The following is a 13,340-nucleotide window of genomic DNA, read 5'->3' as shown; positions in this document are numbered from 1 at the left end:
GACACACTTTCACAATTCTAGAAAGTCTGAATGACAAAAACCAAGAGTTTATGCTGTGATGAGATAGCCATGATGTGAGTTAATGAAACAAAAATAATTCATATTATGATAGTCTGATTTTGATGTGAACACTGTCTTTGCTTAGGCTTTTCTGAACCAAACCTGAGATGTCTTGTTTTATTGAGTTGGCTTAGAAGTCCACAAATATTCCCTTGGGATGGCAGTTCTTTCAAAACAGTCATTGTACACACTAATTTAAAATGCATGTTAAGTAAGGCTTAGGAGTAACAGGCAAAAACAATCTACAATAGTTGCTAGGAGATGATTTTCTGTTAGACATGAGTCTTAGAGGTGATCCAGTTGCAGTAGGTGGTCACTCGTGTGTAGACCCCTGGACTATTGATTGCACCACATTCATTCCTTCGCCAGCTCACTACTCCAAGAAGGCAGTATTTTGAGAATTAGGATGAACTAGTGGTCCTCCAGAGTCACCCTGAATAAAACAAAGAATATATATCATTGTGAGAATTTCCTTTCGGATACTTTATTTACACTAAATGATAACCCCAGATAAAGTTTGTAAGTCATTAGCATTTTACCCACAGTGTAAATCCCTATGTCACCATTAACTTCAACTGTGACTGACCAGAATACCTTGCCTAGGACTCTGGAGTTTACCTGAAACTGAAAGGTGTGATTTATTTTTTAAATTTATTTATATTTTAGAGACAGGATCTCACTCTGTCTCCCAGCCTGGAGTGCGGTGGCATGATCACAGCTCACTGCAGCCTGGAACTCCTGGGCTCAAGTAATCCTGCCACCTAGCTTTCTGAGTAGCTAGGAATACAGGCATGCCACCACACTGAGCTAGCTATTTTTTTATTTTTTGTAGAGATGAGGTCTCACTGGGATGCCCAGGCTGGTCTTGAACTCCTGATATCAAACAGTCCTCCTGCCTTGGTTTCCCAAAGTGCTGGGATTTCAGGCATGAGCCACTGCACCAAAGGTATGATTTAATAAGTTACAAGCTTTAATTCCATGACAAAGCTTTGGGAGACATATGAATATACTTGGAATACGGGACTTCATATCTGAGAAAAAATACCAGAACTCTAACCATGAGGGGGTAAGAAAGTGAGAGGAATTTCAGAATGGGCTGAAAGTAATTGAAAAAATTCTGAGACTGATTATTTGTTGAAATGTAGCTAAGAATCTGGACTGTGGTGCTAGACAGCCTAGGTTTGTATGTCAGCTATGATGTGCAAATTATTAAAATTTACCTGCCTCTATTTCCTCATTATAAAATGAGAATACTGGTATTCTCTACATCATAAGAGTGTAATGAAGATTAAATGAATCAACATTTGTAGAGGACTTAAAACAGTGTTTGACTCGGAATAAGTCCAGCACAAATGTTTGTTAAACACTTAAAAACATATGTTGCATGTAGGGAAGAATTACTTTAGTGCCAAAGCAGAGAGGAACTTTGACAGGATTGGAAAAGTGCAAATTAATTGAAGTATAGAATTGTCTCCATATTGATGATTTTCATAAAGTAAGAGCAGTTATTTATATACTACTGGTCAATGTAAATAATGGCCAGAATTACCTGGCAGGCATCAATATTTCCTTCCATGTACCCAGCACATAGCATTGTATCCTGCACCATACCATGATAGGCTTCTTTAGCATTACAAGTGTTTGTATCAATAATCTTCACAGATGCTTTCTGAATGAACACTGGATATTTACCTAAAGGGATTAAATATCGGCAAACAAGCTGAAAGAACTGGATGACCTTGCTTTATCCTCTGTACATAAGACCCATATTTGACTATCGTATACTTTTATTTTTATTTATTTATTTATTTATTTATTTATTTTTATTATTATACTTTAAGTTCTAGGGTACATGTGCATAACGTGCAGGTTTGTTACATATGTATACCTGTGCCATGTTAGCGTGCTGCACTCATCAACTCGTCAGCACCCATCAACTCATCATTTACATCAGGTATAACTCCCAATGCAATCCCTCCCCCCTCCCCCCTCCCCCATCCCCATGATAGGCCCCGGTGTGTGATATTCCCCTTCCCGAGTCCAAGTGATCTCATTGTTCAGTTCCCACCTATGAGTGAGAACATGTGGTGTTTGGTTTTCTGTTCTTGTGATAGTTTGCTAAGAATGATGGTTTCCAGCTGCATCCATGTCCCTACAAAGGACACAAACTTATCGTTTTTTATGGCTGCATAGTATTCCATGGTGTATATGTGCCACATTTTCTTAATCCAGTCTGTCACTGATGGACATTTGGGTTGATTCCAAGTCTTTGCTTTTGTGAATAGTGCCGCAATAAACATACGTGTGCATGTGTCTTTATAGCAGCATGATTTAGAATCCTTTGGGTATATACCCAGTAATGGGATGGCTGGGTCATATGGTACATCTAGTACTAGATCCTTGAGGAATCGCCATACTGTTTTCCATAATGGTTGAACTAGTTTACAATCCCACCAACAGTGTAAAAGTGTTCCTATTTCTCTACATCCTCTCCAGCACCTGTTGTTTCCTGACTTTTTAAATGATCACCATTCTAACTGGTGTGAGATGGTATCTCATTGTGATTTTGATTTGCATTTCTCTGATGGCCAGTGATGATGAGCATTTTTTCATGTGTCTGTTGGCTGTATGAATGTCTTCTTTTGAGAAATGTCTGTTCATATCCTTTGCCCACTTTTTGATGGGGTTGTTTGTTTTTTTCTTGTAAATTTGTTTGAGTTCTTTGTAGGTTCTGGATATTAGCCCTTTGTCAGATGAGTAGATTGCAAAAATTTTCTCCCATTCTGTAGGTTGCCTGTTCACTCTGATGGTAGTTTCTTTTGCTGTGCAGAAGCTCTTTAGTTTAATTAGATCCCATTTGTCAATTTTGGCTTTTGCTGCCGTTGTTTTTGGTGTTTTAGACATGAAATATTTGCCCATGCCTATGTCCTGAATGGTACTACCTAGGTTTTCTTCTAGGGTTTTTATGGTATTAGGTCTAACATTTAAGTCTCTAATCCATCTTGAATTAATTTTCGTATAAGGAATAAGGAAAGGATCCAGTTTCAGCTTTCTACTTATGGCTAGCCAATTTTCCCAGCACCATTTATTAAATAGGGAATCCTTTCCCCATTTCTTGTTTCTCTCAGGTTTGTCAAAGATCAGATGGCTGTAGATGTGTGGTATTATTTCTGAGGACTCTGTTCTGTTCCATTGGTCTATATCTCTGTTTTGGTACCAGTACCATGCTGTTTTGGTTACTGTAGCCTTGTAGTATAGTTTGAAGTCAGGTAGCGTGATGCCTCCAGCTTTGTTCTTTTGACTTAGGATTATCTTGGAGATGCGGGCTCTTTTTTGGTTCCATATGAACTTTAAAGCAGTTTTTTTCCAATTCTGTGAGGAAACTCATTGGTAGCTTGATGGGGATGGCATTGAATCTATAAATAACCTTGGGTAGTATGGCCATTTTCACGATATTGATTCTTCCTATCCATGAGCATGGTATGTTCTTCCATTTGTGTGTGTCCTCTTTGATTTCACTGAGCAGTGGTTTGTAGTTCTCCTTGAAGAGGTCCTTTACATCCCTTGTAAGTTGGATTCCTAGGTATTTTATTCTCTTTGAAGCAATTGTGAATAGAAGTTCATTCATGATTTGGCTCTCTGTTTGTCTGTTACTGGTGTATAAGAATGCTTGTGATTTTTGCACATTGATTTTGTATCCTGAGGTTTGCTGAAGTTGCTTATCAGCTTAAGGAGATTTTGGGCTGAGACAATGGGGTTTTCTAAATATACAATCATGTCATCTGCAAACAGGGACAATTTGACTTCTTCTTTTCCTAACTGAATCCCCTTGATTTCTTTCTCTTGCCTGATTGCCCTAGCCAGAACTTCCAACACTATGTTGAATAGGAGTGGTGAGAGGGGGCATCCCTGTCTTGTGCCAGTTTTGAAAGGGAATTTTTCCAGTTTTTGCCCATTCAGTATGATATTGGCTGTGGGTTTGTCATAAATAGCTCTTATTATTTTGAGGTACGTTCCATCAATACTGAATTTGTTGAGTGTTTTAACATGAAGGGCTGTTGAATTTTGTCAAAAGCCTTTTCTGCATCTATTGAGATAATCATGTGGTTCTTGTCTTTGGTTCTGTTTATATGCTGGATTATGTTTATTGATTTGCGAATGTTGAACCAGCCTTGCATCCCAGGGATGAAGCCCACTTGATCATGGTGGATAAGCTTTTTGATGTGCTGCTGAATCCGGTTTGCCAGTATTTTATTGAGGATTTTTGCATTGATGTTCATCAGGGATATTGGTCTAAAATTCTCTTTTTTTGCTGTGTCTCTGCCAGGCTTTGGTATCAGGATGACGTTATGTACCCAGTAGTCATTCAGGAGCAGGTTGTTCAGTTTCCAGGTAGTTGAGCAGTTTGGATTGAGTTTCTTTGTCCTGAGTTCTAGTTTGATTGCACTGTGGTCTGAGAGACAGTTTGTATAATTTCTGTTCTTGTACATTTGCTGAGGAGTGCTTTACTTCCAATTATGTGGTCAATTTTGGAATAAGTGCGATGTGGTGCTAAGAAGAATGTATATTCTGTTGATTTGGGGTGGAGAGTTCTATAGATGTCTATTAGGTCTGCTTGCTGCAGAGATGAGTTCAATTCCTGGATATCCTTGTTAACTTTCTGTCTCGTTGATCTGTCTATGTTGACAGTGGAGTGATGAAGTCTCCCATTATTATTGTATGGGAGTCTAAGTCTCTTTGTAAGTCTCTAAGGACTTGCTTTATGAATCTGGGTGCTCCTGTATTGGGTGCATATATATTTAGGATAGTTAGCTCTTCCTGTTGAATTGATCCCTTTACCATTATGTAATGGCCTTCTTTGTCTCTTTTGATCTTTGATGGTTTAAAGTCTGTTTTATCAGAGACTAGTATTGCAACCCCTGCCTTTTTTTGTTCTCCATTTGCTTGGTAGATCTTCCTCCATCCCTTTATTTTGAGCCTATGTATGTCTCTGCATGTGAGATGGGTCTCCTGAATACAGCAGACTGATGGGTCTTGACTCTTTATCCAGTTTGCCAGTCTGTGTCTTTTAATTGGAGCATTTAGTCCATTCACATTTAAGGTTAAGATTGTTATGTGTGAACTTGATCCTGCCATTATGATATTAACTGGTTATTTTGCTCGTTAGTTGATGCAGTTTCTTCCTAGCCTCGATGGTCTTTACATTTTGGCATGTTTTTGCAATGGCTGGTACCGGTTGTTCCTTTCCATGTTTAGTGCTTCCTTCAGGGTCTCTTGTAAGGCAGGCCTAGTGGTGACAAAATCTCTAAGCATTTGCTTATCTGTAAAGGATTTTATTTCTCCTTCACTTATGAAACTTAGTTTGGCTGGATATGAAATTCTGGGTTGAAACTTCTTTTCTTTAAGAATGTTGAATATTGGCCCCCACTCTCTTCTGGCTTGTAGAGTTTCTGCCGAGAGATCTGCTGTTAGTCTGATGGGCTTCCCTTTGTGGGTAACCCAACCTTTCTCTCTGGCTGCCCTTAGGGTTTTTTCCTTCATTTCAACTTTGGTGAATCTGGCAATTATGTGTCTTGGAGTTGCTCTTCTCGAGGAGTATCTTTGTGGCATTCTCTGTATTTCCTGGATTTGAATGTTGGCCTGCCCTACTAGGTTGGGGAAGTTCTCCTGGATGATATCCTGAAGAGTGTTTTCCAACTTGGTTCCATTTTCCCCCTCACTTTCAGGCACCCCCAAAAGACGTAAATCTTTTTACATAATCCCATACTTCTTGCAGGCTTTGCTCATTTCTTTTTCTTCTTTTTTCTTTTGGTTTCTCTTCTCGCTTCATTTCATTCATTTGATCCTCACTCGCTGATACTCTTTCTTCCAGTTGATCGAATCGGTTACTGAAGCTTGTGCATTTGTCACGTATTTCTCATGTCATGGTTTTCATCTCTTTCATTTCGTTTATGACCTTCTCTCCATTAATTACTCTAGCCATCAATTCTTCCACTTTTTTTTTCAAGATTTTTAGTTTCTTTGCACTGGGTACATAATTCCTCCTTTAGCTCTGAGAAGTTTGATGGACTGAAGCCTTCTCTCATCTCGTCAAAGTCATTCTCCATCCAGCTTTGATCCATTGCTGGTGATGAGCTGCGCTCCTTTGCCGGGGGAGATGCGCTCTTATTTTTTGAATTTCCAGCTTTTCTGCCCTGCTTTTTCCCCATCTTTGTGGTTTTATCTGCCTCTGGTCTTTGATGATGGTGACGTACTGATGGGGTTTTGGTGTAGGTGTCCTTCCTGTTTGATAGTTTTCCTTCTAACAGTCAGGACCCTCAGCTGTAGGTCTGTTGGAGATTGCTTGGGGTCCACTCCAGACCCTGTTTGCCTGGGTATCAGCAGCAGAGGCTGCAGAAGATAGAATATTGCTGAACAGCGAGTGTACCTGTCTGATTCTTGCTTTGGAAGCTTCCTCTCAGGGGTGTACTCCACCCTGTGAGGTGTGGGGTGTCAGACTGCCCCTAGTGGGAGATGTCTCCCAGTTAGGCTACTCAGGGGTCAGGGACCCACTTGAGCAGGCAGTCTGTCCCTTCTCAGATCTCAACTTCCGTGTTGGGAGATCCCAACACGGATTGAAGAGAGTTAAGAGCTCTCTTCAAAGCTCTCAGACAGAGTCGTTTGTGTCTGCAGAGTTTTCTGCTGCTTTTATTGTTGTTTAGCTGTGCCCTGTTCCCAGAGGTGGAGTCTACAGAGACAGGCAGGTTTCCTTGAGCTGCTGTGAGCTCCACCCAGTTCGAGCTTCCCAGCGGCTTTGTTTACCTACTTAAGCCTCAGCAATGGCGGGCGCCCCTCCCCCAGCCTCGCTGCTGCCTTGTGGTTAGATTGCAGACTGCTGTGCTGGCAATGAGGGAGGCTCCATGGGCGTGGGACCCTCCCGGCCAGGTGTGGGATATGATCTCCTGGTGTGCCTGTTTGCTTAAAGCTCAGTATTGGGGTGGGAGTTACCCAATTTTCCAGGTGTTGTGTGTCTCAGTTCCCCTGGCTAGGAAAAGAGATTCCCTTCCCCCTTGCGCTTCCCAGGTGAGGCGATGCCTCGCCCTGCTTCAGCTCTCGCTGGTCGGGCTGCAGCAGCTGACCAGCACTGATTGTCCGGCACTCCCTAGTGAGATGAACCCAGTACCTCAGTTGAAAATGCAGAAATCACCAGTCTTCTGTGTCGCTCACGCTGGGAGTTGGAGACTGGAGCTGTTCCTATTTGGCCATCTTGCTCCGCCCCCCGATCGCATACTTTTAGAATGAAAAAACCCACTCACTTTCCTCACTCAAACTGATAAAAAAGAAATGTTCAAATTATAATTTGAAATATCTTTCTAATGTTGCCTGTCTCTCTTTCTCTCTCTTCCTACATCTTTGGACCAGAGCTTTCTTAATTGGCTTTTCCAGGTTAGGGAGGTTCTACAACCAAATTGGTTTCCTTGGAATGTTTGAAACCCAGGCAGTTTGCAAAGTCATAACTCCATATGCACCATTCCCTAAGAGATTTTCTGAGAGTACTCAACATCTGGAGGTAAATGATGCCTTTGACTCTACACCTAGATTACTATCTTCCTGTTGCTTTTGTACCTTACATGGTATGTTACATTTTCCCTGGTCTTACCATTAACTGAAAGTCTTCCCCATCCTGTAACAACAACTCCTTCACCAGGTGGAAAAATCTATGTGGCTTCAGGAAGAAAAACTCGATGTACATCATTATTAAATAAAACCTTTTTAGTGAGCAGTGTAAGTGCAATATCATCATGATGTTCATCCTGGATGTAGTCTTCATGAATAATAATTTGTTGAGCATCATGTTGCATATAGGGTAGAGTTACTTTCATGCCAAAGCTGACAGTATAGTTTTTTGGATATTTTGTCCTAAAGAAATAAAAATCATATATTTTGTATTTATTTCATGATAATAGAAATACATTCTGTATCTACTGTACTCTTCTTGGCATGAATACTTCCTTGATCTATAGTCCATTAGCAATGTGTAATCTGATTTTTAACTCATTTTAAAAAATCTTGAGTTCCTACACCATACACTATGTAAGGCAATGGGGGACAGAATAAAAATAAGTGGCCATGCCATCAAAAAGTTTAAATCTAGTGAAAGTTAGGTGTAAACACTAGCAGTTATAATAGGTTAAATAGTGGTGTATATAATTAGTGGGACTACAAAATAGGAAGACTTAAATCTGTATTCTTAAGGGAATAGAAGATTTCTTAGGGAAAATAGTATTTTGGATAAGACTATCCAAATGGGGGCAGGCATGTGCGGAGAGGAAGGTACATATGAAACAGAATGTGTTTCAGCAACTACAAGTAGTTTAGGATGTCTGTATTATAAAGTGATGAGAGGTAAGTATCATGTGAAGAAAAAAATGCACTGTCAAGAATGAATGACTCTTCCCATTTTTACTGCAAAGGTAAGAAAGTCTTAGATAGGCTTGCCATATAATTTTTCTTCCAAACCAAGACACTTTTGAGAATGAAAGAGAGTGCTGCTAATATTTAAACAGGGATAACAGGTACAAACTGGAACTTCCTCCAAAGCCTTTGGTTTCTATCGCCTTGGGCAACATAATGAACTTACACTTTAGAACAGTGAGCCACAGTCAGCAAGTATCTTTCACTGATCAATGATGTCCTACAGTAGTGTTGCCTATTCATTTTAAGGCGTGCTTGCCATGGCCATTCTCCTTCCTGAGCAGTGGAACCTACCCTGACTCTAACAAATGTAGGTGACATCCTTGCGCATCTCACACAGCCTGTCAGAAAAAGTCAGTTTTGTTTCATTAAGAATAACATTTGATTACAAAGCAGAGAGTGAGCTGAGTTCGCTTTGTACGGTTATATCTGACAATATCTTTTGCTTATAGCTACAGTGTAATCTGTACAGGAATCATTAGCAGCCAGTGGATTGCTTGCATACCAGCATACTGTCTTCAAGACACTAGCACTTGCAGAATGTGTGAACTGTGGAAGGCAGACAAAGTTATAGTTAAGTTCATGCTCTGCAATCAGACTCCCTGAGTTTGAATTCTGGCCTCATCGTTTACAAGATGGATGAATTTGGGCAATTATTTCACTTCTTTGTGCTTCAGTTTCCCCGTCTCAAAAATGGAATCATAATCATCCCCATCTGTAGGATGGTTACAAAGATTAAATTAATTACTCTATGTGTGAAACACTTAGAACTGTTCCTAACCAACAGTAACAAATCATGACTGCTATGCTTTAGATCACCCCAAAACTTTAATTAAAAAGTATCTGAACTTATGGTTGTTGATAATTTCCACAGCATTGACTTTACTGATTTCTGAAATAGAACAAAAAAATCGCAGTAAATTTAAATCCTAGCACCACTGACCTTGGGGCAATGGATTAAGATGATAGGTCCAACAGGGCGGAAGGGTCCATAAATAATTTGCAATTTTGAAATAAAGTGTTAATACAAAGGAGAGAACACTGGCTTATTGGAATTGTTCTTTTACTATACATGAATGTATGATGTGGAGGTACCATCTTCATGGCTCCGCGTGAGAGACTTCTTTCTTATTTAGTTAGAATTGTATTCCACAGCATCTAAAGTGGAAAACTGTGAGTGTCTTTTTTTAGAAGAAGAGGAATTCCCTGCAAGTGAACCTAAATCCTGTCAGTATACAAAAGGTAACTTTTAAAAAGTGACCTGTCTTATAGTGGTGGATCCAATGCTGCTTTTGAAAGTTATGGGAGATTTTGTAAAAGATTAGCAAGACACATCAGTACTTATAAGGACTATTTAGAGTATTAATATCTGCTTTTGAATGAAAGGCAGCCTGCCCTCACCCCTAAATCAAACAAAGGTTTGGTATTATTGTGATTTGATTGTGTTTTTAATAGTGAAGAATACAAATAATTGCTCTGATGTAAAACAATGATGTTCATTAAAAAATATTGAAGGTCAGTTTTGTGTCTGATATTTGTGATATATGCTAGGGATAAAATGATGAAAGTAACGCCATTCCCATCATGAGCTTACCCATAAGCCTCAGAGAATTCTGATCTGTAGTCAAGGATCCTGAATGGTTCTTCAGCATCTGATGGAAGATACTTTCAATTCTTTTTCCTGTGTTTTCTTTCATTGATCTGGGACCCTTGAATACCAGTCGTATATGTCACGCTGTCATTATCAGGACTGGAAACAACATAAAGTTTTCATATGTTTCTGAAAACAGCAATTTCTTCCTCATTGTCTGATCTTTCATAGCTTGGTTTCTTCTGCTCTTTTATGGGTTTGTGGAGTACCTTTAGGTTAAGCACAGGACCATCCATCCTCTTATATTTGCTTGGTGACAGTATGCATGCAGCTGTATTATTCAATATGGAGGACAAGCAGTTACACAAATCTAAAAAAAGGGAGGCCAGGCGTGGTGGCTCCCACCTGTAATCCCAACACTTTGGGAGGCCAAGGCGGGCAGATCATCCAAGGTCAGGAACAGACTCAAAGTGATACAGTAACTTGCCAAAGACTCTAGGGCTATTAAATGACAAAATGTATAATATATATTAAATATATACTATATATTTATATTATGTAATATAAATATAAATTATATATAAATATATAGTATTTATAAATTATATATAAATTTTTGTCTGATATATATATCAATCATAAACACAGATAAGAGAATGTTTGAGATAGTAGATGAAGATACAAAGTAAATAAACAGAATAAAATATTGGTTGAGACAGGAATACATACTATAAAGAGATTTCCATCTATAATAATCAACTGTCAGATTATGAATAAAAATAGTTACCACGTAAGCATCTACTATGTGAAGATACTTTAGAAAAACTTTATGAAATATAGTAATCTTTCAGGAGAAGTATAGTCTCAGAGAGACTACGTAATTTACCCAAAATTATACAGCCACTAAGAAGAGCCAAGGATCAAAACTCAATTTGTCTGACTCCAAAGCCCATACTTAAGCTCTTACATTTCCTTCCTAAAATGTCATAGATACTAAGCTACTCGACATATGTCACATGTTATCTCCAATGTGATACATATTCAACATTTAGGGATATGCTAGATACCGCATAAGAGTGCCTAGCATATAATAAGAACTAAATAAATATTAATATCATTTTGCAATATGATTGTTGCCTTTGAAGATCATCATGTGGAAGAGATGATATGAATGAAACCATTACATGTGGTATTAATATGATATAATTAAATGGCAAAGTTTATTTTTCAATTGCAAGTTCTATGTGAATGCAGAAAAGGAGACAATATGATTAAATATAATATAACTATAAATGTGAAAATATTTTATAATAAAGTTGACGGAAAAAGAAGTCAGAAAGCTCTCAACAAAATGCTGAAAATGGGTTGATTATAAGTGATTTATGAAGGAACATTGTTAATTTCAGTTAGCTTTTCTGTGGGTCATAGATCTTTTACTATAGAGAACAACTGATAAAGCTTTATAACAGTAGTTTACTAGGTTTTTTTTATAAGTAGCAAACAAAAACTAGACCTTGAAACTATGCAACTTCTCTCTCATAATTCAATTTTCACAATGCATCATTCAGATATTTGGATTCCTAATTATTTCTACCTATTACAATGTTCAACAGCCATGAATATTCCTTAATTAATACAAGATTAAATTAATGTAATTAATAGATTGGAAGGATATGGATTGGTTTGATTACAACTGAATGGAGCTCTGTTCCAAAGAGAGTGAATAAATTGAATATTTAATGTCTATGGCAATTAGGATAAAGAAAACATACCCTAGAACAAGAAAATCAACGTTTGAATATCCTGTTACTAATGTAATTCTGTGTAGCAGTCTTAATGGGACATGGAGATTGCTCACTAACTATACCGAGGTCACTGTGAATACAGTCATTCTGCTCAGTTGATACCTCATGAGATGAAAATAACTTCTAGGAATGGGATGTCTACAAGGCACACTTGTACCATATGATTAACATTTCCATCTACGTAAGTAGTTTAAATGCCAGTATGAATTGAGAAATATGTATAAGAGAGCAGAAAAGAAAGGAAATCATTCTACAACTTTTCCATAACTTAATTATTTAAAACCTATAATTAAGTATGTTTAATTATATTAAAACATATTCTGGAAAGAAAACCTAAAACACACACATACACATATACATTTTTTTCCCTGAGTGCTCTGGATGCAATATCAAGGTTTAAGCATAAATTATGAGAGGACTTCTATCTAAAGACGACAGAGCAAAATCACTTTTACATTTTCCTACCCCTAAGCCCAGAGAAAGAACAAAAGATAAGAATAGTGGGGCCGGGCGCGGTGGCTCAAGCCTGTAATCCCAGCACTTTGGGAGGCCGAGACGGGCGGATCATGAGGTCAGGAGATCGAGACCATCCTGGCGAACACGGTGAAACCCCGTCTCTACTAAAAATACAAAAAACTAGCCGGGCGTGGTGGCGGGTGCCTGTAGTCCCAGCTACTCGGGAGGCTGAGGCAGGAGAATGGCAGGAACCCGGGAGGCGGAGCTTGCAGTGAGCTGAGATCCGGCCACTGCACTCCAGCCTGGGTGACAGAGCCAGACTCCGTCTCAAAAAAAAAAAAAAAAAAGAATAGTGGGCTCCATTCTAAGGAAACAAACAATGAAGCTACAAGTTACAACTTCAAATTTAAAAATGTGAAGCAAATATGCTCCAAACTGTGAAATATACACTGAAGTGAGAGATTATGTACGTCAGAGATACATCTCACAAATTAAGCTAGATGTACATTTTTCTAAAAGTTCTCAGTGATTGAGTATTAAGACTTGAGAGCTGGCCAGATGTGGTGGCTCACACCTGTTATCTCAACACTTTGCGGGGCTGAGGTGAGCAGATCACCTGAGGTTGCAAGTTGGAGACCAGCCTGGCCAACATGGTGAAACCCTGTCTCTACTAAAAATACAAAAATTAGCTGGGCCTAGTGGCAGGAGCCTGTAATCCCAGCTACTTGGGAGACTGAGGTAGGAGAATTGGTTCAACCCAGGAGGGGGAGATTGCAGTGAGCCAAGATTATGCCACTGCACTCCAGCCTGGGCAACAGAGCAAGAGTCTATCCCTAAAATAAAAAAAAGAAACAAGAAAAAGACTTCAGAGCCTATAAAAAGACAGGAAGATTTCGGTAAAGGCCTATTTTGACACTGCCTAATGGCAAAAGTAATAATAAAAGTGAAATCATACAATTGTGACATTTTTATTG

The 13,340-nt window shown here is 38.8% G+C and overlaps 1 protein-coding gene across 1 annotated transcript; it reads right to left on the bottom strand.

Moving 5' to 3' along the window:
* Window positions 1–280: 280 nt before the first annotated feature.
* On the bottom strand, window positions 281–10,241 carry LOC140712062 (transmembrane protease serine 11B-like protein; the record flags this gene model as incomplete). Its single annotated transcript, XM_073017796.1, is given in 7 exon segments — window positions 281–448; window positions 451–493; window positions 1,610–1,752; window positions 7,700–7,959; window positions 8,681–8,855; window positions 9,368–9,406; window positions 10,109–10,241. Coding segments are annotated over 7 exon segments (909 nt in total), but the record flags the coding sequence as incomplete, so codon positions are not given.
* Between the last annotated feature and the right edge of the window lie 3,099 nt (window positions 10,242–13,340).

Source organism: Chlorocebus sabaeus, chromosome 7, assembly GCF_047675955.1.
Source record: "Chlorocebus sabaeus isolate Y175 chromosome 7, mChlSab1.0.hap1, whole genome shotgun sequence".
In the NCBI taxonomy this organism is placed as follows: domain Eukaryota; kingdom Metazoa; phylum Chordata; class Mammalia; order Primates; family Cercopithecidae; genus Chlorocebus; species Chlorocebus sabaeus.
Note: the sequence above shows the minus strand (reverse complement) of the source record. Positions and strands in the feature narration are given on the sequence as shown.